This window comes from Lontra canadensis, unplaced genomic scaffold (genome assembly GCF_010015895.1).
Source record: "Lontra canadensis isolate GAN:19392208 unplaced genomic scaffold, GSC_riverotter_1.0 scaffold13, whole genome shotgun sequence".
NCBI lineage: Eukaryota > Metazoa > Chordata > Mammalia > Carnivora > Mustelidae > Lontra > Lontra canadensis.
Genome location: NW_022631007.1, coordinates 14110926 through 14131538, shown reverse-complemented (window position 1 = coordinate 14131538; position 20613 = coordinate 14110926). Strand labels below are relative to the sequence as shown.

At 51.5% G+C, this 20613-nt stretch overlaps 1 protein-coding gene across 8 annotated transcripts in view; it reads right to left on the bottom strand.

Annotated features, from left to right (window-relative positions):
* The window catches only part of AGAP1 (ArfGAP with GTPase domain, ankyrin repeat and PH domain 1), a 505060-nt gene that overhangs the window by 330847 nt on the left and 153600 nt on the right, over positions 1-20613 (bottom strand). For all 8 annotated transcript variants that reach the window (XM_032857552.1, XM_032857553.1, XM_032857555.1 and 5 more), the window contains exon 2: positions 4422-4480. In XM_032857552.1, the coding sequence (XP_032713443.1) occupies positions 4422-4480 (59 nt within the window). The remainder of the gene's footprint in view (positions 1-4421; positions 4481-20613) is intronic.

Genomic DNA, 20613 nt, shown 5'->3' with positions numbered 1-20613 from the left:
GCCTGAGCTCCGGTCTGCACGGCCGCCTCACAGACTGTCTTATATTCAGCCCCACAGGCCTTATGCTAGTCTCAAAGACCGGCAGAAACTACCCGCCAGCTGGAAGGAGGAATACAATGAGGCACAGAAATGTTCTTTAGGCTGTAAAGCTCCACTGAGACCTGTGAGAGCTACTGGGTATAAAAAAGTGAGAATGGACCAGCCTGTCCATCGTCTACCAGCTTCGTGGGAGGATGCGTGGGACCAGAGTCTGGAAAATCACATATGGGCCCGCCAACGTTCGGTGGCCAGAGGCAGTCACCGTCCCAGGATCGCAGGCCATGTCCTCGGGGTGAGGCCGAGAAGCATCAGGGCCCCTGCTCGCATCCTCATGCCACACGGGGGAAAGGAGTGCCCTCTCCTTTCAGACTGCTTTCCCTGTCGTCCTCACCTCACCACTTACCTGCTATGCATGCAGTCTGCTGAAAAGAAAGCCAAGGCTGTCTGTAAAAATCCCAGTGAACTCAGTGAAAACCCACACGTGGGCTGTGACCCGAGGCTCCCCTTACAGGCAGGACATGGAGGGTGGCTCTGCTCGCCCAGACACCATCACCGAGCACCCGCCGCCCAAGAGGGGCATCCCGGTCCAAGAGCCACTGGTCACCGATGATCTCATCACGGCATGCCTTCAGAAAACATAAGGCATGGTCCCACCACTCTTGAAAGAACACGAATGCCGAGATTTCTCCTCTGACAGATTCCAGAAGATTTATCGCAAACATAAAGAGCCCACTTGAGGCTTGTGATTATGTCATGCGCCCATTGCATTTGCGACAGAGTCAGGGATTCCGAAGGCGCTGACCTAAGGGGCCACCTGTCTCGGGGGTGGGGTGTCAAACAATGGCAGCTCACAGGCTGTCTGGGAACAAAGGAGCACTTTCTGCAGAAGCTGAGAAGTCCTCGGCGCCGAAGGGGGACCTGCTGGGGCAGGCAGGGAGGAAGAGCCGCCCGCCCTTCCGCAGTCGGTGGGGGTCCATCCATCCACACGCAGGTCGGGGCCACAACAAACAGCTTCCTCCGCACAAATGCGGAACCACGTTTCTGCATCCATGGGACGTGGCAGACCCTTCAGCACGTGTGCAAATCTCAAGACCGTTACGTGTGGGGAACACAAATCCACGCCACCTTTTCATGGACTCACCTCCCACCCCTCTGAGCATTCCTCCAGGAAATGACACGCTTCTGAAATACCCGCAGAAGACCAGTATTCAGTAGTGAGCACCCTCAGTCACGGCTGGTCTGCACATGTGGCTGGTGGCGGAGCCCCTGACAAACTACCAAGCTTGGGTCCGAATCACAGGGTTGGATACTCAACTGTCACAGACTGGAATACCGTCAGAAGGGGAACCCCTGGCCTCTTGCGGCTCGTTCAAATTCAGTTCATTAAACTTAAACGAAAGTTTCATACTCAGCTCCTCGGCTGCACTGGCCGCCCTTCAAGCGCTTGGCGGCCGCGTGGGGCCAACAGCTGGCGGCCTGGGCGGCGAGACAGAGGAGGCTCCCCGGGCGCAGGAAGCTCCGGCAGCAGTGCTGACGCAGGAACACCAGGCACAGGTTCAAGTCCCAGCTCTGCCGCTCGCTGACTGCGGCTTGCGGGGGAGTTCCCAGGACGCTGAGGGTACTTCCTCCTCCTGAAAACGGGGGTAACAGCAGGACGTGGCTCACCGGCAGCGGAAGTGAGGTGCTCCTGTGACACAATCACAACCCGCCGTGCACAGTGGCCGTGGTCCACGGCCTCATCACAACGCCGCGCCCGCTGTTCTGCTCTGACTGCAGGGCAGAAAGGCGCCTCAGCGGTTTGAGTTTGAGGCAGTATCTGCAACCAGTAAATCTTCCCGCAAAGCTCCTAGTAACAGTGTTGCCAACTCTGTAGCATTCATTCAACAGGCGTTTCCTTTTTTTTTTTAATTATGACACCATACAGTACGTAATTAGTTTTTGATGTAGTGTTCCGTGATTCATTGTCTGCATATAACACCCAGTGCTCCATGCAATCCATGCTCTCCTTAATACCCATCACCCTCCCCTCTGAAACCCTCAAGTTTGTTTCCCGGAGTTGAGAGTCTCTTATGCTTCATCTCCCCCTCCAATTTCTCCCTCTTCCTTTTTCCCTTCCTTCTCCCAATGTCCTTCATGATATTTCTTACGCTGCACAAGTAAGTGAAACCATAGGATAACTGGCTTCCTCTGCTTGACTTATTTCACTCAGCATAATCTCCTCCAGGCCATCCATGTTGATGCAAAAGCTGGGTATTCATCCCTTCTGATGGCTGAGTAATATTTCATTGTGTGCATGGACCACATCTTCATTATCCCTTCTCAACAGGCGTTTCCTGAAGGTGCCCACCTGACAGAATCAATCCTGTGCCAGGACAGCACAAAACACGAAGGAAAGAAGTGGCTGTCTCGAGGCCAGTCGTGCAGAACCCCGGCTTCGGGCAGGGCCACAGGACCAGAAGACCCCATATCTCCCATGAGGAACGGAGCCTCCAGCAATGCTGCAGGGAAAGGTCAGGGTTCTGGCAGAGAAAGGTCAGGGTTCTGGCAGGAAGGGCGAGGAGAAACAGGAAGGAGGCCCCGACAAGACATGCGGTGAGGGCAGTGGGATGGGCACATCAGACAGGACAGGAGGGCCTGATGACCACACCTGCAGATCCCAGAGTCTCTTCCCACGTCATCCTTTATTTCTTAGGTTTAAAAACATGTTTTTTCTGGTGACCGAAGTCACATATATTCTCTTCAAAGCTGGATGTTCCTTGTGGCTCCACCTCCTCTTCTCAGAGGTGAGAAACCTGAAGTCTGGCCCCTACGCCGGGTCACCCACAAAACACCAGAGGCTGCAGCTGGGGGTGGGGGCAGGGAGGGCTACTGGCAGAAAGGCCAGAGAGGCTAACAGCAACACGAACCTCGGGAGAAGGGGCTCATGCAGGGGAAAGGCTGTGTACGCACAGAGATAGGCGGGGGGCTGGGGAGAACTGAGCAGGCTTGTGTGCAAGTCACTGGCAGAAGGAAACAAGGGTGGCCTGTCTGCCTGCGTCCTACGGTCAGGGCGCGCCAAAATACACACACACGCCATACACAAGTATACATACAAATATGCACACAATGTACACACATGTATAAACACAATGCACACACGCCACACATATGCACTGCACATGTACACACATGTATAAACACAATGCACACACGCCACAAAGTGTGCACACACGTGTACAGATGCCACACATCGATACACACGTGTAAACACATGTGTACACACATGTATGCATACCACACACAAGTATACACACATGTATACACACCACAGAAGTATACACATATACACACATAAATATATATACGTATGCACCACATACACACACCATATACAAGCACACCTACAGACATAAATATACACACCATAAATATACACACATGCATGTGCATATATACATGTATATATGTAAGCACACAAACAAATACACACCTACTTATGCATATAAATGCACACACGTGTAGGCACACATATGTACACACCATAAATATGCATATACACATACACACATATACATGTAAACACACACATCAAATATACATTTTGCATATAAATATATACACGCACACATATATGCATAGCACACATATACATATAAGCACATACATCACACACATATGCACACATAAATACACACACGTAAATGTGTGTACATACATATACATATAAATACACACATACACATTTCTCCCAAATGCCACTGACATCATGACAAAGAACACGTTTACTTAAAAGTCATACTGGTCCCTTCCTTCCACCCTAAGCCAGCGGACAGGCAGTGGAGATGTGCTCAAGGGTGTGGTTGCAATAGACCCAAGTCATTTTTTATATAAGGCAACTTGAAGCTTTAAATAATCTCACTGGAAGAGTATTTAAACTTTTTAATAAAAACGAAATCTTTTATGTTATTACTATGTAACATGCTAAGAGACCAGTCACATTTTTTAAATGATGAATTCCAAAGCTTGACAGCTCATCACAGAAACCTTCCATAGCATCTTGGCAAAGGATAAAGCCAGACACATCTGTGCGTGTATGTGTGACTCTGTCTCTCACACAAGCCCACAGACACGAGAGAGAAAATGGCGGATGGACCCTGCCTGGCATGAACAGGGCCATGCTGGTGGGCTGGCTGGCGAGGCCATCCTGGGCATACTCAGGGCTCCGGTCCCAAACTGTCAGCTACACCTGGTCCTTCCCAGGGACACACCCACGTCAAAGCCCCAGGGATAGCCGGGCCCTCTCGAATGCAGGCCTGGGTGTGCGCAGGCCACCTCCCACCCCTTACAGAGGCCCACCTCCTGCAGGGCAGGAACCACAACCAGAGGCCAAAAGGACCACTCACCACTTTGAGCTCCGGCACAGATCGACTTAACGTCCATTCCTGGCTATTCACAAAGGCATCTGTAAAACAGGTCGTAAAGCAAAGTCAGACACCACAGCTCACTTCAGTGCAGTCAGAATGCCCCAGAGTGCCACTTCCCAGACCAGGAAAACACCAAGGATGGTGGAGACGCCCCCCCGCCCAACATGTTCCTCCTACCCCATTCCTATCCCAAGTCTGGGTCTGTCTCCTAAACCAGGATATACACTCCGTCCAGCAACACCAAGGGACCTCGGGAACTCCACTTGTCCCCACCTCAGACATCCCCGCCTGAGCCCCACCAGCCCGCGTTGTCCAGGGGGTGAGCTAGGACCCTCGTGATCCTGCACATTCGCAGGCAGGACGATCAAGGAGGCCCCTGGCTTCCCGGGAACTGACCCCGTAGCTGTCAGTCAACTTCTGGTTTCTCAGTTTGTCACTAAGAGCGTCTCGTCTGAAAATCCACCAACAGAGTCGCAGAGGGAATGAGTTTTGAAAATCCCAATATTCCCCACACAACAGCCACTTATGGTTCAGGAGACTTAGTGGAACTCTGATGCTCACACACACATGATACATTGAAGATGCGGTCAGGACGGGAAGACCTGCCAGAAAGATGGGGGAGGGGGCACCCAGCCACCTTGAGGTGCTCTGCAGAGCCCAGGCCCATCCCAGCCAGCAGGCTCGTGATGCCCACCTTTACCGGACGGCCGTCTCTGCCCCTCACCTCATATGTGTGGGTCAGGTGGGCCCACCCAATTCAGATAACCCCACAACCCAATTCCCCACACCTCCCGCTCACCCCTTCTCATCAGGGAGACCCCACAACACTAGTACAACACTAGTACAACAAGTACTAGGCACTTAGGAAGACAGAGCCGAGCTCACAAAGACGTGGCCACCTGCTCCCACCACAACCAGCCCAGGGCCAACACCTCTCATTCCAAATGGGATTCCCTTGCTATCTCTTTCCCACAAATTCAGAAATTTCATCACGCCGCGTTACGTCAAGAAGAAGTGAAGTGATTCACAAAAGTCAAGGAATGCCCATCATTTACAAAGAAATACATGATGTTCTAGATCACAGGGTCAGGAATGGAAGCAAAGGGCATGACCGTGCAGTTCCACTGGGGCCATCCCATGGAAGGATGAGAAACATGTCTGAAGGAAGCAAGGTGAGCACGATCCACGGGGATGCAGAAATGAGCTCCTGGGCCCTGTAGAGGGGCATGGGAGGTGCCCAGCACAGAGGACTCTGCTGCTTAGGATGGGTCAGGGGTTTGGGAGAAGACAGAAGGCCGTTAGCAGCCAGGGCAGAGGCACAGCTGATGCGGACATGTCTGGTCACCTCGAAACCTTGGCTGCAGAAGGGACTGGTGCTGAACGTCAAACAGTCTGTGCTCTGGGGAGCCGAGGGTCTGGCTGGTGGGTGGAGCTGGTGGGCAGAGGGGCGTCGGCAGGAACGCAGGAAGAAAGACCAAGAGTAGAAGCAAAGACCAAGAGTAGCTTTTGCCCCCCACTGAAGCCAGCAGGCTGGGGGCTGTCGGGAGCACCCGCTCTTCAGTAAGCCCAGCAGCCCCTGCTTTGCCACAGATATGATGTTACATGTAAACAGTAAACAGGGACGCTGTCAGCAGGGAGCCTGAGCCCCGGTAGGAATGGGGCAATGGTAACAAACATCCTTCCTAGTGAATGGCATTGCGAATTAAGTCGCCAAAACACTTATTTTCTGTCACCAACGGCTCTCTTGGGGAAAAAATAGGAACGTGGCCTTATATGATCTGCAGGGTGACCCCAGTGACCCGGGGAAGTCAGACACTGCGTCGCTTCCACCAGGAATTTTGGGTTTTGGCTTGCCTGTATTTTTTTTAAAGATTTTATTTACTCATTTGTCAGAGAGAGAGAGAGCATGCGAGCACAAGCAGGGGAGCAGCAGGCAGAGGCAGAGTGAGAAGCAGGCTCCCCGCTGAGCAGGGGATCATGACCTGAGCCAAAGGCAGAGCTTAACCCACAGAGCCCCCAAGGCGTCCCAAACCTGTATTTTTTCCCAATCAACTGTCATCAGTTTTAACAGTCTCTTTAGGCAATAAAATAAAAGAAAGGGGGTCTGTGGCCAGACTGTTTTCCCAAGAATGAGGGAGGCGGCTTGAGACTTGTGCATATGGATACTACTACCGAGGTTCATTCCCATCTGGGTCTCCCGCACTCCTGAGTATAGAGGTCACTGAATGTTCAGCGTGTCCACGGACAGTGGCTTCGGGGCTGGAGCATGGAAAATGCTGGTCCTGGCACTGCCTGGTTGCCTGCAATCCTCCTGGCACCCTCATGGGGAGTGGTGCCCGTGGCACTGTGGTCAGCCCTCCTCGGTACCCCTAAACTCCTGCTCGTCCTTCTGAGGGCGACTAGACTCCGGACTCTCCAGCTCTGAGCCCACACTGCTGGTGTGGTGGAACGTGGGGATCACACAGACACTGAGTTCAAAGTCCCCTACCTCCCCTTCCTCCAGAGAGGCCCCCCTCCTTTAAGGAAAGCGCAGAGAGGCCAGCGGTGCCCCAGGACCCGCGTCCATGTAGCTTCTTCCTCCTGAGGTACTGGGCTGGCCCGCCAGGTCTACTGACCTGAAGGCTGAGTCCAACTCCAGCTCAGATAACATCGAAATGTAAACAAGGGGCTCCATTCACATGGCAGAGAAAGGAGCCCTCATTTGTAGCTGCCCCGCTCTCCTGGTCCCAAGAGCAGCCTGCCTCGATGGCCTGACCGCAGCCCGATTACAGCACAACAGCACGCACCCCACTTGGGGCTGAAACACACAGATGGACAGACCCTCTCCAGCGGATGCACAAAGACCCTCAGTGGGTCTCAGGAGAGCATCCTCAGTGGTTGCCCACACCCCTTGCCCCAGGCATCCCAAAGTCCGTCCTTGTTCTTTTAGAGGAGGCACTGCTACAGAAAACTCAATCTCAGAGAAAAGCTCCTCTCCCCAGAGTACAAGCTGCTTTTCTAAGAAAAGCACTAGAGAAAAGCAAAGGGACAGGGAGGCTGTTTTTCCAGAACCCTCCCTTCCAGGGCCACCTCCGGCCACACACTGAGACAAGACTCTGGACCCCAAGGAATGCAAACACCTACTAATGCTGACAGGTAGGAGGACGGACCTAAGGTCGGGGCCTGGGAGTACAGGAAGAAACAAGAAGAAAACAAAAGCGAGGCTATCCAATTTAATTTAATTTTTACTCTAAGAAGAACAGTATTGTTTCCCTTGCCTGGATATTCTTGAAATTCGTTGTGACTCCTAATTCCCTTCATTCTCCGCTTGCTACTAACACTAATTGAGGAACTTGGCTCTAGATTTGCCCTCAAAAATATTCCTGTGTGAACCACAAGTGTACCCAGGAAATTTAAGGCCCTCATTACACGACACACACAAAACACGCTCCAGCCTGTAAGCCAGAAATGTTCCCCTTTGGCAACCCCCCACCCCTCCATGTGCCAAAGAGCAGAAGTGGAGGCATGACGGGACACAGACGGGTAGGCGGGGGTACACCGGTCATCTACCTCCCAGTGGTGGGAACACACATGAAGACAGGCCCAGCAAACACACGGACGTCAGAAAACCTGTTTCTGCCTTCATGCCCTTGTATTCTCTATCATTCCAGCACGACTCGTGCACGCTCTGGATATATTAAAGGCAGAAATTCAAGTCTTGAAACTGACAGAATTTTGCAAACTAGCTGAAAATTACACCTTATCCTTCAACATTAACCTCCGAGTTAATTTAAATGCAGGGCATGAGGATTAACCTCTTGGTTCCAGCAATAACCCGGAATGCCAGGGGTAAGATCGACCAATGAAAAGACCTCTTCATTATGTCCCCTTTCTGCCCGGCCTGCACCAACCAGGTATACTTTGACATCAGAAAAGCATCAAGGGGGGGCACCTGGGTGGCTCAGTGGGTTAAAGCCTCTGCTTTCGGCTCTGGTCATGATCTCAGGGTCCTGGGATCAAGCCCCGCATCGGGCTCTCTGCTCAGCGGGGAGCCTGTTTTCCCCTCTCTCTCTGTCTGCCTCTCTGCCTACTTGTGATCTCTTCTCTCTCTGTCAAATAAATAAATAAAATCTTAAAAAAAAAAAAAAAAAAGGAAAGAAAAGCATCAAGGGGCATCTGTGTGGCTCAGTGGGTTAAAGCCTCTGCCTTCGGCTCAGGTCATGATCCCAGGACCCTGGATGGAGCCCCGCATCGCATTGGGCTCTCTGCTCAGCAGGAAGCCGGCTTCCCCCTCTCTCTGCCTGCCTCTCTGCCTCCTTGTGATTTCTGTCTGCCAAATAAATAAATAAATAAATCTTTAAAAAAAAAAAAAAAGAAAGAAAGAAAGAAAAGCATTGAGCTGGAGAGTGACTTCCTTCCTGCTGAAAATAAGCACTCTCTAAGAATAAACACTCGAATCCACTGGCATAACAGTAAATCTCAGTTAAAATAATTAAGGATAATCTTATTAGCATATCCGGTGGGGGAAGCTAAAGTTAAAAAGGGATATATTTTGTCTTCTCCTGTCCTCTTACCCCCTCACCCCTGCCATTGACTCGATATCCTCTCAGCCCAAACACCAGTGGGAAAGACTTCCCAGGAGCACAAAAATTATGAGTACAAGCACATGTCTTCTTTATAAAATGCAATTAAATTTCTTTGCTATCCAGGCAAACAGTGCAATTTTCCCATCACAACTAATTTGGTTTGGAGACAAATAATTTCAGTAATTAAAAAAAAAAAAAAAAAGAAAGAAAGAAAATTGCCCAGAGTACATGTGACTTCAGCATAGTCTGTTTAATGAGCAGAAATAAGTCCATACATAATACCGAATGGAGCACACAGAGAAAACAGAGGAGAGAGCTGCACTCATGTTTTGTGACCGAGCACGTGTCCCTGAAGATGGTCTCCAGAGCATGTACAACCCCTGTGCTTGGTAAACACCACAGCAGTTGGTGGCTGGGTTTTCCCTGCTCCTGGGAGCATCAAGCAAATGTCACATCCACACCAGCAGATTCTAAATCCCTCCCTCTTTCCTTTCTGTGTTCCTCCAAGTCTACTCCCCACCACACTTTGTCTCAGACCCCTGAGCCCAGACTAATCCTAGTAAGAAATCCAGGCTCTTGACAAGAAATACAAGTTGGTGAGGATGTGGAGAAAGGGGAACCGTTCATGCACTGTTGCTGGGAATGTGCACTGATGCAGCTACTGTGGAAAACAGTACGAAGGTTCCTCGAAAAATCAAAAATAAAAATACTGTAGGATCCAGTAATTCCACTACGGGTTATTTCCCAAAGAAAATGAAAACACTAATTCAAAAGGACACATGCGCCCCTATGGTTACTGTGGCGTTATTTACAAGAGCCAAGACAGGGACACAACCCAAGTCGTGAGGAACTCAGTGCCAGAGCCTCAGAGTCCTGGCTGGTGGTGGCCTCAACCTTGGGTGACTTTGTGAGTCTGACCCTCAGTGTCCTCACGGGTAAAATGGAAGTATTTCCCTCCCACAGATTCCACAAGGACCTGTAGCCGTGATGGAGTCTGTGCCTGGCGACCGGCCAGACTACCTGCAGCAGGACCCACCCAGCTGCCTTTGGAGGTGTGATGAAGAACATTCGGATGTCCCCTCTCTGGGGTAGACACATGCTACCTGCCCTGGGCCCACAAGGGACAGTGAGCCACAGGGAGCCCGAAGTGACATGTGGCTAAAAAAGCACTGGGCAAGCAACCACACCCCAGTTCTCCTAGGGCAAAGAAACCCATAAGGCTCAAGTGAGTAAAACCAGCTAAAAGTATCGTCAGTTGGTTTCAATCTCAGTTTATATTACGTTCACCAGGTGTAACTGATGTTTTGTAGGTCAAAGGTGGCTGAAAGATGACAGTTTCCTATGGTTCAACCTACAGCACATGAGAATGCAAAGGCAAAAATCATATCCACGTGGAGTGATTACTAATATAGAGCAGGAACGCTGCAGAATTCTAAAATCCTGAAAATACCCCTAATCAAAGGAACAAAGCAAGAGAACTAATAAGCTTAAACCAATCTTCCAGGGGACTAGAACGGCAACAAGGCCCCACCTCCCGGATCCCCACCTCCCCAGATTCTGGCTACCCAAGGACCAGGGAGGCCAGCCCAGCTTCCACAGAGGCTCCAGTTCCTCTCCTGGCCCCGAGCCCTTCCTTGGGGCGCAGAGCCTGCAGCCAGAGGCTCACCAGCGATCTCATTAGACAGCCGCATCTCACTCGCTCATCTCTCACTACATTAAACCCCCATCCTTTGGCTGGTGGGCTCAATCCCCAGCAGAGCCATGGACTCTGATTTCTTCTTCCTAATTGCCAACCAGAAGCACAGCATGTGGCCACAATTAGAGCGACTTTACAGTCTCTCCTCCCCTCTGAGATCCCATTTGGCTCCAGTGGCCACAAATATAGGTTCTAAGCAAAACTCGTGAAATTATATACAAGGGTTAAAAAAAAAAGGAACCTAAAATTGCAGGTGAAAATTTTAAAACAATGCATTATCTCAGGGACTGAGATGCTTATTTAAAAACCTTAAATTTCACAAGGATTTTATTAAAAAAACAAAACAACTATTCCTTTTAGCAAGAGAAAAGTGAAGGAGCATGCACACATAATCCCAAAACATAAGCAATGGGGAAAAGCAAGCGCACCCACAGGAAACAGGCACCATGGCTCCTACTGAAGCCTCATTTTTGTGCTGAAAAAGGAAATGCACATCCTTAATAAAATAAGGAAATCCATTTCAACGCAGCAGGAGAGAGGCCTACTGCAAAATGGTTAATACATTGATGAATCACAAAAGGAGGACTTAAGCTCAGGGGCACCACCTGCCACCGTGAGACTTCGTTTCTCACTAGGAAATCTTTGGATCTCAATAATAAATGGAATAAAGCATAAGCCGCCGGGATACCAGACTCATGTCAGGGGTCCCTGGAAGTCCACGTTGCTTCTCAGTGGCCTCAAAGACCCGCACACAAGACAGTCCCCCCGAACCCCCGCCACCGTCCCCATTCCTAAGCTCCTCCCAATGCGAGATGACAAGCAGGGCCCCCAAGATGCCCCAATCCCACCACCAGACTCACGCCAGCATTGCAACCCCCAGCATCTCCCCCAAGGGGCCCCGACAGGACCCAGAACCCTTTGCTGCGCTGCTCGGAGTGAGTTGGACCCTTTCCTCTCTCCCCTAAGGAGCCCCCAAGGCAAAATGCTGCCTGCCCAGATGAACTCTGGGGAATCTGCAAGGTTCTCACTTTCCAGAGGATGATGGCTCCCTTCCCTACACTGTCCTCAATGATGTTCCTGAGTGGCTGCTGTGCACCTGGTTCCCAAACCCCGAGAACACCAGTGCCGTGGCAGGAGTGGGAACAACAGCTTAGAACACTGTGTCCGACGGTCAGAAAAGGAGAGGCTGTGGGGATCTGGGGATGAGAAAGCAGAGAAAGAAGTCTACTTTCCTTCTTCTAACAGGGAAAGAGATGGCCACCTAGAGCATCAAGGACAGCAGGAGAACCAGCTAGAAAGGGCTTCTTGGTGTGGCTCCAGACCTTTGAAGACCTGCGTTTCCTTCCGAAGGACACCCGTTTCCCTGCTCTGGCCGCCTCCCATGGTTTATTTGTGAACAAGAGCAGGTGTCTTTCTGGGACAGCACTGGGTCCCCTGTTAACCTGAGACACAGAACACAAGAATGCCACACATGCAGAAACGGGCCCCCAAGCCTCTCAACACGGACGTCCCCGGAAGAACCACCCGCGCGCAGGCCCCGGAAATACCTATGGCTGCTCCCTTGCCTTTTCTGGAAAAACATCACACCCTGGGTTTGCTGACTTCACCAGGGTCTCACATCCGGCTCTAACTCCCCAACCCCGATAGCGTCAGGGCAAGTTTAAACAGCATCACTGGGAGTGAGATGTTTGCAGGACGAGCAGGCCTCACAAGGCCTTGTCTGTTCCCCCGTCTGTGGAGAAGGAAGGGTGTTCCTTGCAGGTGGTTAAGGCACCATCCAGAAAACAGAAACTGCTTCCAAAGCTGGGCTCTGAATTACACCAATCCCTGCGGTAGCAGAACGCAATCAGGACATGGCTGTCCACCTTCCAGAGCCTATTTCACAGCTGTAAAGAGGAAATTCTGGCCAGGAAATACTCCAGGGGTTTTAAAAAGGAGAGACTCAACTAAGTATTTGGGGATCCTCTTTAACCAGTGGGAATTCAAAAGGGTCACAAAACTTTCAGGAAAAAAAAATACCTCCAACTTCCAGTATCTATCAGGCAGCAAGCCAAACTGTCATGAAAAGTCAGCCTCAATCTCCCCAGCTATACCAGCTGCTGCCACGCCAAACCTTCTCTTCCATTTCAGGCTTTCTACACCGAGACAACCCCAAACCAGAGACTCTGCCCAAGTCTGCAGGAGGTCTCCTGGTCTTGCTTGCCCTGGGCCCCAACCCACTGGACTCCGCCTGTCCCCCTCCCAGGCGGTAAAACCACAGGCCTAGGAGACCTCCAGTTTGAATGCGGGGCTCTCTGGGACACCTTGCCGAACCAGACTTTTTTCCTTGTTTCGTTCCCACGTGAACCAGGGGTCAGAGCCTGTCGGATGCCCACAGGGATCCAGGCTGCCAACACCTGCCGCACAGCCCCCAGACCAGCCTTAGGCACAGGCCTCCCTCCAACTCCTCTCTATGGCCATGGCCGCCCCAGGGTCTCAGCACGGGGAGGCTCCAAATGGGCCTTCAGGACTGGTGGCTGGCTGGGCCTCAGGGAACAGCTTCTGTTATATGGAAGGATAACAAGAACTTGAAGTGTGTGGCTGGTGTGATGAAGAGTTTAGAAAGAATAAACCCTGTGCAGCGGGCTGCGGCAGGAAGCATCCCTGACAGAGGGACCCCAGGGACCCCCCGGGGCCCCGGCAAACATGCCAGCCGCGGCCAAGGACACGCAGTCTCGTGCAGGGGCAACTGGCACTTCTAAGCAGCAGCAGAACCTCGTCCCTCAGACCAGTCAGGACCTCAGATTTCATGAGACTTAAAACTATGAAAAGATCTTTTAAGGATTCTTTAAAACATTTTAACACCTAAAATGAACCTGCAGGGTCCTTGAAAAGGAAGATGTTGAAATAAGGACTTTTTTTTTTAATATTCTCTTTTAAAGATTTTATTTATTTGACAGACAGAGATGACAAGCAGGCAGAGAGGCAGGCAGAGAGAGAGGGGGAAGCAGGCTCCCTGCTGAGCAGAGAGCCCAATGCGGGACTCGATCCCAGGATCCTGGGATCACGACCCGAGCCGAAGGCAGAGGCTTAACCCCCTGAGCCACCCAGGCGCCCTGAAATAAGGACATTTTATGAAATGGTAGGAGTCAGAAATTACGAGATAAAACAGAATTGGTAGGTTACATTCACAGCCGTTTTTCTGAGATGGTTCACAGCTGTTCGTCTTACGGAGGTTTCTGTGGACCCAAGTATGACAAGGGACTCTCCACGCACGGCTTAGGTGCTGGAGGGCGGCAACACCCATGGTCCGTGGAAGTTAAGACAAAGCTGAAATAAGCAAAGCTGCCCCTGGTTAAATCAAACGCTGAGGAAACACGAGGACAGGCCCCAAGACTGTTAACTCGTATGCAGAATTCTTACGCCAAGTGGTCTGAATTCGGTAAAGAATTGTACACAGTAACATTTTTAAAATTCATGGTGCACATGATATTTATGACAAGGGACAGCTTGATGACAGAGGACAATGAACCCAGAAGATAAGAGAGGAGGACCCATCAGACTTTACCGGCCAGGGGACTGCCGGCAGCAGAGCAGGGGGCCGGGGTCCTGCTGCCCCACAGCAGGGAGAAAGGTGCAGAGAGGCCGCCCTGTCTGTCACCACTGCCCGCAGAGACACGTCACTCCCTCTGGGGCTGCGAGGAGTCCCACAGGTTGGCCCGCTTCTGTGGCAGCTCCATGGGGGTGAACTCCCAGAGTGGAGCTAGAGGGACGGCTGAGCTGCGGGGATGCTCTGCACCCCAGAGCTGGGCAATTTCAGCAAGTCATTTCGGTTCTTTGGGCCTCAATCCCACTGCCAGGGGCCCCTCCGGCTGTCGCACCCTGGAGTCTTCTCTTCCAGGAACAGCCATCCATGCAGGCACACAGCCGTGCATGCTCGGGGCTCTCCCCAGCTGCTCTCACAGACACAGGCCCTCACTGAACCCCAGGGAGGCTTCACAGACCCCCAGTCCTTTGGCTAAAATAACCCTCGACTTAATTTTGATAAAACCAAGTCAAAACAAACTAAGGAAAAAAAAAAGGAAGTATCACTTTGTGGGGTGGGGACGGGGCTCATCTGGAGAGTTCGCCTGACTGATTCCTCCCCCAACAGGGAATCCATCTGCAGCCCAAGTACAGGGAATGCAGAGCGAGGTCCCAATGCCACGACCCGGTCTGTGGCTGTGCTACACGTCAGCTCGTGATGCCTGCCAATGGAATTAGGGTCCCAGCAGCACGTGGGCTGCGCCAGCAGCAAGCATGGGTCCACCATTCCTCTCCGCCAGCTTGGTCCCGGCCTCGCATTCAGGACCACGCTGGCAGCCACGGAACATGGAAGCCCGAGGGTTACCTCCCTCGTCATGCTCAATGCCCACCGAGCAGTCCACGACCCCATGGGACTCCTAGGTCCCCCTCAGTCACTGACGATTGGGGTCAGTACAGGTCATGGGCCAGAATTACAAACTGGAAAACAAAACAAGTGTGCCAACTCCCTCCTCATTGTCACGGGAGTGCTCACCACTGCACTGCCCATCCTGGGCCCCAGGGCACACTCCTTCTCAACCCCCCTCAGTTCTCAGCAGAAAGCGACAAGAGCACAAAGTCCACACAGAGGGGCTGGTGACAGTCACGGGCATCACTGGCATCTCGGGCTGACGATGCCGTGTGGCGTCTACGAGCGTCCACCTCACTCCACTCAGGAAGTCCCCTGGGAAGGACAGTCGCTACCCTGCTTTTTGGCTTAGTCCCCAGGCTCGGCGCTCATACAATCCTGTGCACACAGGCGCTCGCCTGGGGCCACCTGCTCGAGTCACGGCCCACCTCTTACCTCCTTCCCCCAGCACGGTGCCCCCAGCACACCTGACCTGGTGCCCCGCATGGCTCCCCGGTCATTGCTCTAATGGCTTCACCCCAACAAACCACTACACCCTGGACCCAGCCTGGCTGTGCATGGAGAAGTCCCACTACAGATTAAGTAGAACACACCGAGCATAAAAACTGGGCTGCAGAACACATCACCTGAGCCCATGGACGATCACCAGGTCCTTAACGAGCTCAACAGCAGGCAAACAGCCCCAAGGAAGGCTCGCTGGAGTTCTAGCCAGAGACCTTACAGCAGGGGTCTCTCTGAGGGGCAGGGGCGAGGGAGACAGGCGTAATCTCTCTCAATGATTTGGATCCTGTTTTCACTCTCACCGAGGGCACATATTAATTCTGTAGTAAGAAAAGGCAGAAATACCTTCTCCCGAGAACCTCCTTTGTATGCCTCCAAGAACTACAGTGTCAGACGTCAACCCTCTTGCTGATCAAGGAGGCAAACCAGGGAGGCTTCAAAGGTCAGCCTGAGTGTCTAGGCATCACAGAGCATAATTAAGAAGGGAACATAAGGAGAAGGTCCCCGTTGTTTCTGTGATTCTTAGTCCTCAGACTATGAATGTCAGAGATTCTTACCTGGTTATGAAGTCAAAAGGTCCACATCATGCAGGTGAAACTGAGAACAAGGAAGGAGGCCCCACGCTTCCTGGTGCCGACAAATTCTAGTAATGTGTCCCAAGTCTGAGATGTGTCTGCTGTCTAATCACACCAGGATCCAAGCAGGTGCACAGAACTGGGCTGCCTAATCTTTGTATTCCTTATTCTTTACACTAGTGACCTTAAAGCTAAACAGACAGTTACCTACACTCCAATATCAGACAGCGATCTGATCTCTTCCACCTTTGATGAAAGGTTCGATATGTTTTTGCAAAATAAGTGGACATCCAAACTCTCATGCTTTCCAAAAGGAAAAGCCATTAATTACCACCTGCTAGGGAGGAACTCACAGGACCTGCTCTTACTGGAAAGGAACCAAGAATATTCCTTGTAAATAGACAATCTTATATGTGTAAGTAAAAAACCCAATTAAGGGACGCCTGGGTGGCTCAGTAGGTTAAGCATCTGCCTTCGGCTTGGGTCAAGATCTCAGGGTTCTGGGGTCAAGCCCTGCACTGAGCTCCCTGCTCAGTAGGGACTCTGCTTCTCCCTCTGCCCCTCCTCCTGCTCATGTTCTCTCTCCCTCTCTCTCTCACTTGCTCACTCTCTAATAAATAAAATATTTAAAAAAACACACACACAAAAAAAAGCTAACTACAATTGATTCTCAGCTTGGGAGGAAAGCAAGTACTACTTCTAATGGGATTTTAAGGAGTGCTCAGCAGTATCTTCTCATGACTATATGGGCGCCGCCCTGTCCTTCCATCCCCCCAAGCACCTGGCTGTCCATGGAGTACTGGAGGCTGGCCACTCCAACCTGAGACCCCTCCAGGAACTGTCCAGGAGTGAAGAGAGTGGTGGAGCCCTAGGACGTGACCCATGAAGAGCACCCAGATTGGTCATGGGTATAAATGCATGGTCCCTAACTAGGGACAACTCTGAGAACTGTCCCAGCTCCAGTGTCCCACCCTGCCCACTTCCTCACAGTGTCAGAACCCCTCTGATAGCTGCATTGCAGCCCAACGCCACCGTCCTCCCAAGAGCGGGACTCAGGAAACATCCTGCATACCGCTCTCCTTCCCAAGCCAGTTTCCAGAGCAGCTGACCTCCCACAAGGGCTGTATCCCATGCAGAACGCTGCAGATGGTACACAGAGCTCCCACCAGGAAGGTCCTCACACCACGAAGGGAGGAGATGAGTCTGACAGTTAACGGCACCTCCCCGGATCACAGCACCCTGCCGGCTTCCTGATGTAGCTGCCCACGACATGCACTATGCCCTTCCTGACTCATTCATTCACCCGGTGTTCCTGCAGGCAGGCCCCATGACAAGAATTAGGGAGGTACCCAAGACCAGCTCTAAGCTGATGCCACCCTTGGGGAGCATCAGTCCAGAGTAGATGACCAACAAGGCCACAAAGAAGTCTGGGAGGACAGACCATGAGGATGCCAGGCAGGAATACAAGAGACCTTGGGAAAGGGTACGTGGGAGAGGCTGGGTGGGGGCGGGCTGGTCATAAAGGCTTCTCCGAAGGGCTGGGCACACTCAGGAGGGCAGTGAGGCGGGTGATGAAGGGGAACAGGATGAAGAGCAGATTGATATTACACGGTTGGCGTAGAGAGATTAGATTGTACCACGGTGGCAGTGGAAGTCACCTGATGGCTTTAAAGTCAGAAGATGACATAAGCCACACATTCTGGCTGATGTGCGAGACCTGGCCATAGCAGGCAGGCTGGAAGGCCCATGCTCCTGTGGACCCAGTGGGTGGAGGTATGGAAGGAGGAAAGCAGACAGGAGAAGAGTGAAGGGGGAGAGCGTGGGGGGCTGGGGAAGGGAAGGGGTAGGAGAAGATCAACTCTCCCAGAACCGCAGGGGCCTGGGCGGGGTGCACTGAGGGACCAGATAAGAGAGAAGGCCCAGCTGATGGAGTAGAGGGAAGGTAGACACTAAGCTCTGACACGGGGAGAGGTTAGAGGCACAGTAGTGGGGGTGAGGGGGATCTAGCTGCGCGTGTCTACACCTACCTATGATGGTCACTGGCCATGCAGGGGCTGCTTCCTGCCAAGGAGGCCCCTCAGTTTCTGGCCTAGAAGACAAAGCCCCTTGGATGGATATACAAAATCAAAGCCAATATGCAAATCTGGTGTCTGAACTCATCCTATTTAATGGATTTACAGCCTCTGAATACAGCTTTATGGTTTTTGGTAATTTGGTCTCTCATACAACTAGGTATCATGATGGCATGCAAGTCTCTGAGAAGCTTCCTAAGACGATGTGCGTTTGTTTGTAGTGGGAAATTTATTTTTGCATCCCCGCCTTGCCTCGAGCCTCCTGGAGGTCATCAGCCACTGTCCCTAAGCCTGGTGATTGCTTCATCCCCATGGGTGAATGGGGGGCAGGGTAGGGAAGAGGCCCCATGGAGGCCACACAGAGAAGGGGGAGGAAGGGGACTCTGCACTGGGGATCCCAAAGCAACGGTAACTGTTCCTGAGTCTTCCCCTGGCATCTACCGTGTAGCACCTGCCCACAACTGACCGTGGTGATCTGACCATTTTAGACCCAATGTTGCTCTATGGTGGGGGGACGGAGGAGAAGAAGGGGAACCAAAGCCAGCCACAGGCTCTTCCATGTCTCAACAGAATGCTGACACATCTCGAATGATGATCTTTAATTTGAGGTTGTAATCAGATTTTCAAGATGTGTTTAATTTACTCTTGTTTACTGTAATGGAAATGGGTAGAAATTCCTGCCTTGGGAGTCAGTCATGGGCCAGCGCTGGCCTTTGAAAAGGCGTACCTCTCTCCTCCTTGGATTAGCAGCAGCCATACCCATCTGCCGAGACCCTGGCCCTTCCCTGGGGGGTCGGAGGGGGTGGTGCAGCAGAGCAGCCCACAGCCTGGCCCTCTCAGAAAGGGGAACACTCACTTGGACCCTGCCTGCTCCGGGCAGTGGGATCTGCGGTGGGGGGGATCTTCTAATTTGTTTATTGGAAGTTAGAACCCCAGGGCTCTAACTCTCGAATCTGAGCCCCCTGAGATCCCAAGCTCACAGCCTAATCAGAGGAAAACCAGCAGCAAGTGATTTCCAAGAAGGCTTCTGGCATATTTAAAATAGCAGCCTCGAATCCAAGCCAAACCCTCGGGCTCAGACTCAGAAGTGTTTACATGGCTGAATTTAGAACTCTCAAAATAAAACCATCGGTTTGGACTTCTCAGACCCAATCTCACTACTGGACTGAAGGGAAGGGCCTCAGTCAGCAGCTAAGAATACACCACACTTTGCTTCTTGGTTATCACTTTTATTTTCCACTAAGCCTGCGCCTAAAACGTCCCAAGAGAGTACTATCAAATGTTCCGATTTGGGTTCTGCCTCTGGAACAAAACAAGCCTGAGGCTGAGAGGGAGGGAGGGGAGGGCATGTGGGACAGGCCCCCTCCCGCACCTGTCTGCAGCCCAGGAGCCCACCTGAAAAGGGTCTTTAAAAAGCCAGGTACTGCTTTTTCCTTCAAAAGTGTAGGGATTAAGGTTGGGAAGTGGGAGGGTCAAGGTTCCTTCCAGCTTTAACTTTCCAGGCTGTTTGTTTCAGACACGGGCACTGAAGTCCCCTGAGCAGGAAAAGTGAAGCCACGGCACTGGCTCCAGGTGTGGGTAGGGGAGCAAGACACCTCCTCACCCAGGAGGAGATAACAGAAGCACCTTGGGGCCCATCAGTGACGGGGAGAAGGGATGCATGTCGCGTGTCAATACTGCCGGAAAGCCACTGAGGAAGGAAACCGAGGGGTCTCCTGTCACCCACACATTGACGATGTCATCATACTCCTCAAACACATGGAGCACGAGATACATCCACCATCACATAAAAGTAGTCCAAGGGAAACAAGCAGGAGCAGCATTTTTAAAAACACTGTATAGCAAATAAAATACCTAAAAAAAAATTCACCAAGGAGATGAAAGACCTGTATTCTGAAATTTATGACATTGATGAAAGAAACTGAAGACGAAACAATAAGCAGAAAGATATTCCATGCTCATGGATTGGAAGAATCAGTATTTTTAAAACATCCATACTACCAAAGCAATCTACAGATTGAATGCAATCCTATCAAAATGCCAACGGTATTTTTCACAGAAATAGAACAATAACCCTAAAATTTAACAACAGCAAACATTCCAAATAGCCTAAGCCATCCTGAGAAAGGAGGAGGAAACCTTAAGTACCACAATCCTCAAGTCCAAGGTGTGCTACAAAGCTGCAGTCATCGAAACGGTATGTACTGGCGCAAAAGCAGACACAAAGACCAGTGGGACAGAACAGAGAGCCCAGAAATAAACCCAATCCTATATGGTCAATTACCATACGACACAAAGACATGATTATACGGCGGAGAAAAGACAGTCTCTCTCCAGTAAATGGTGCTGGG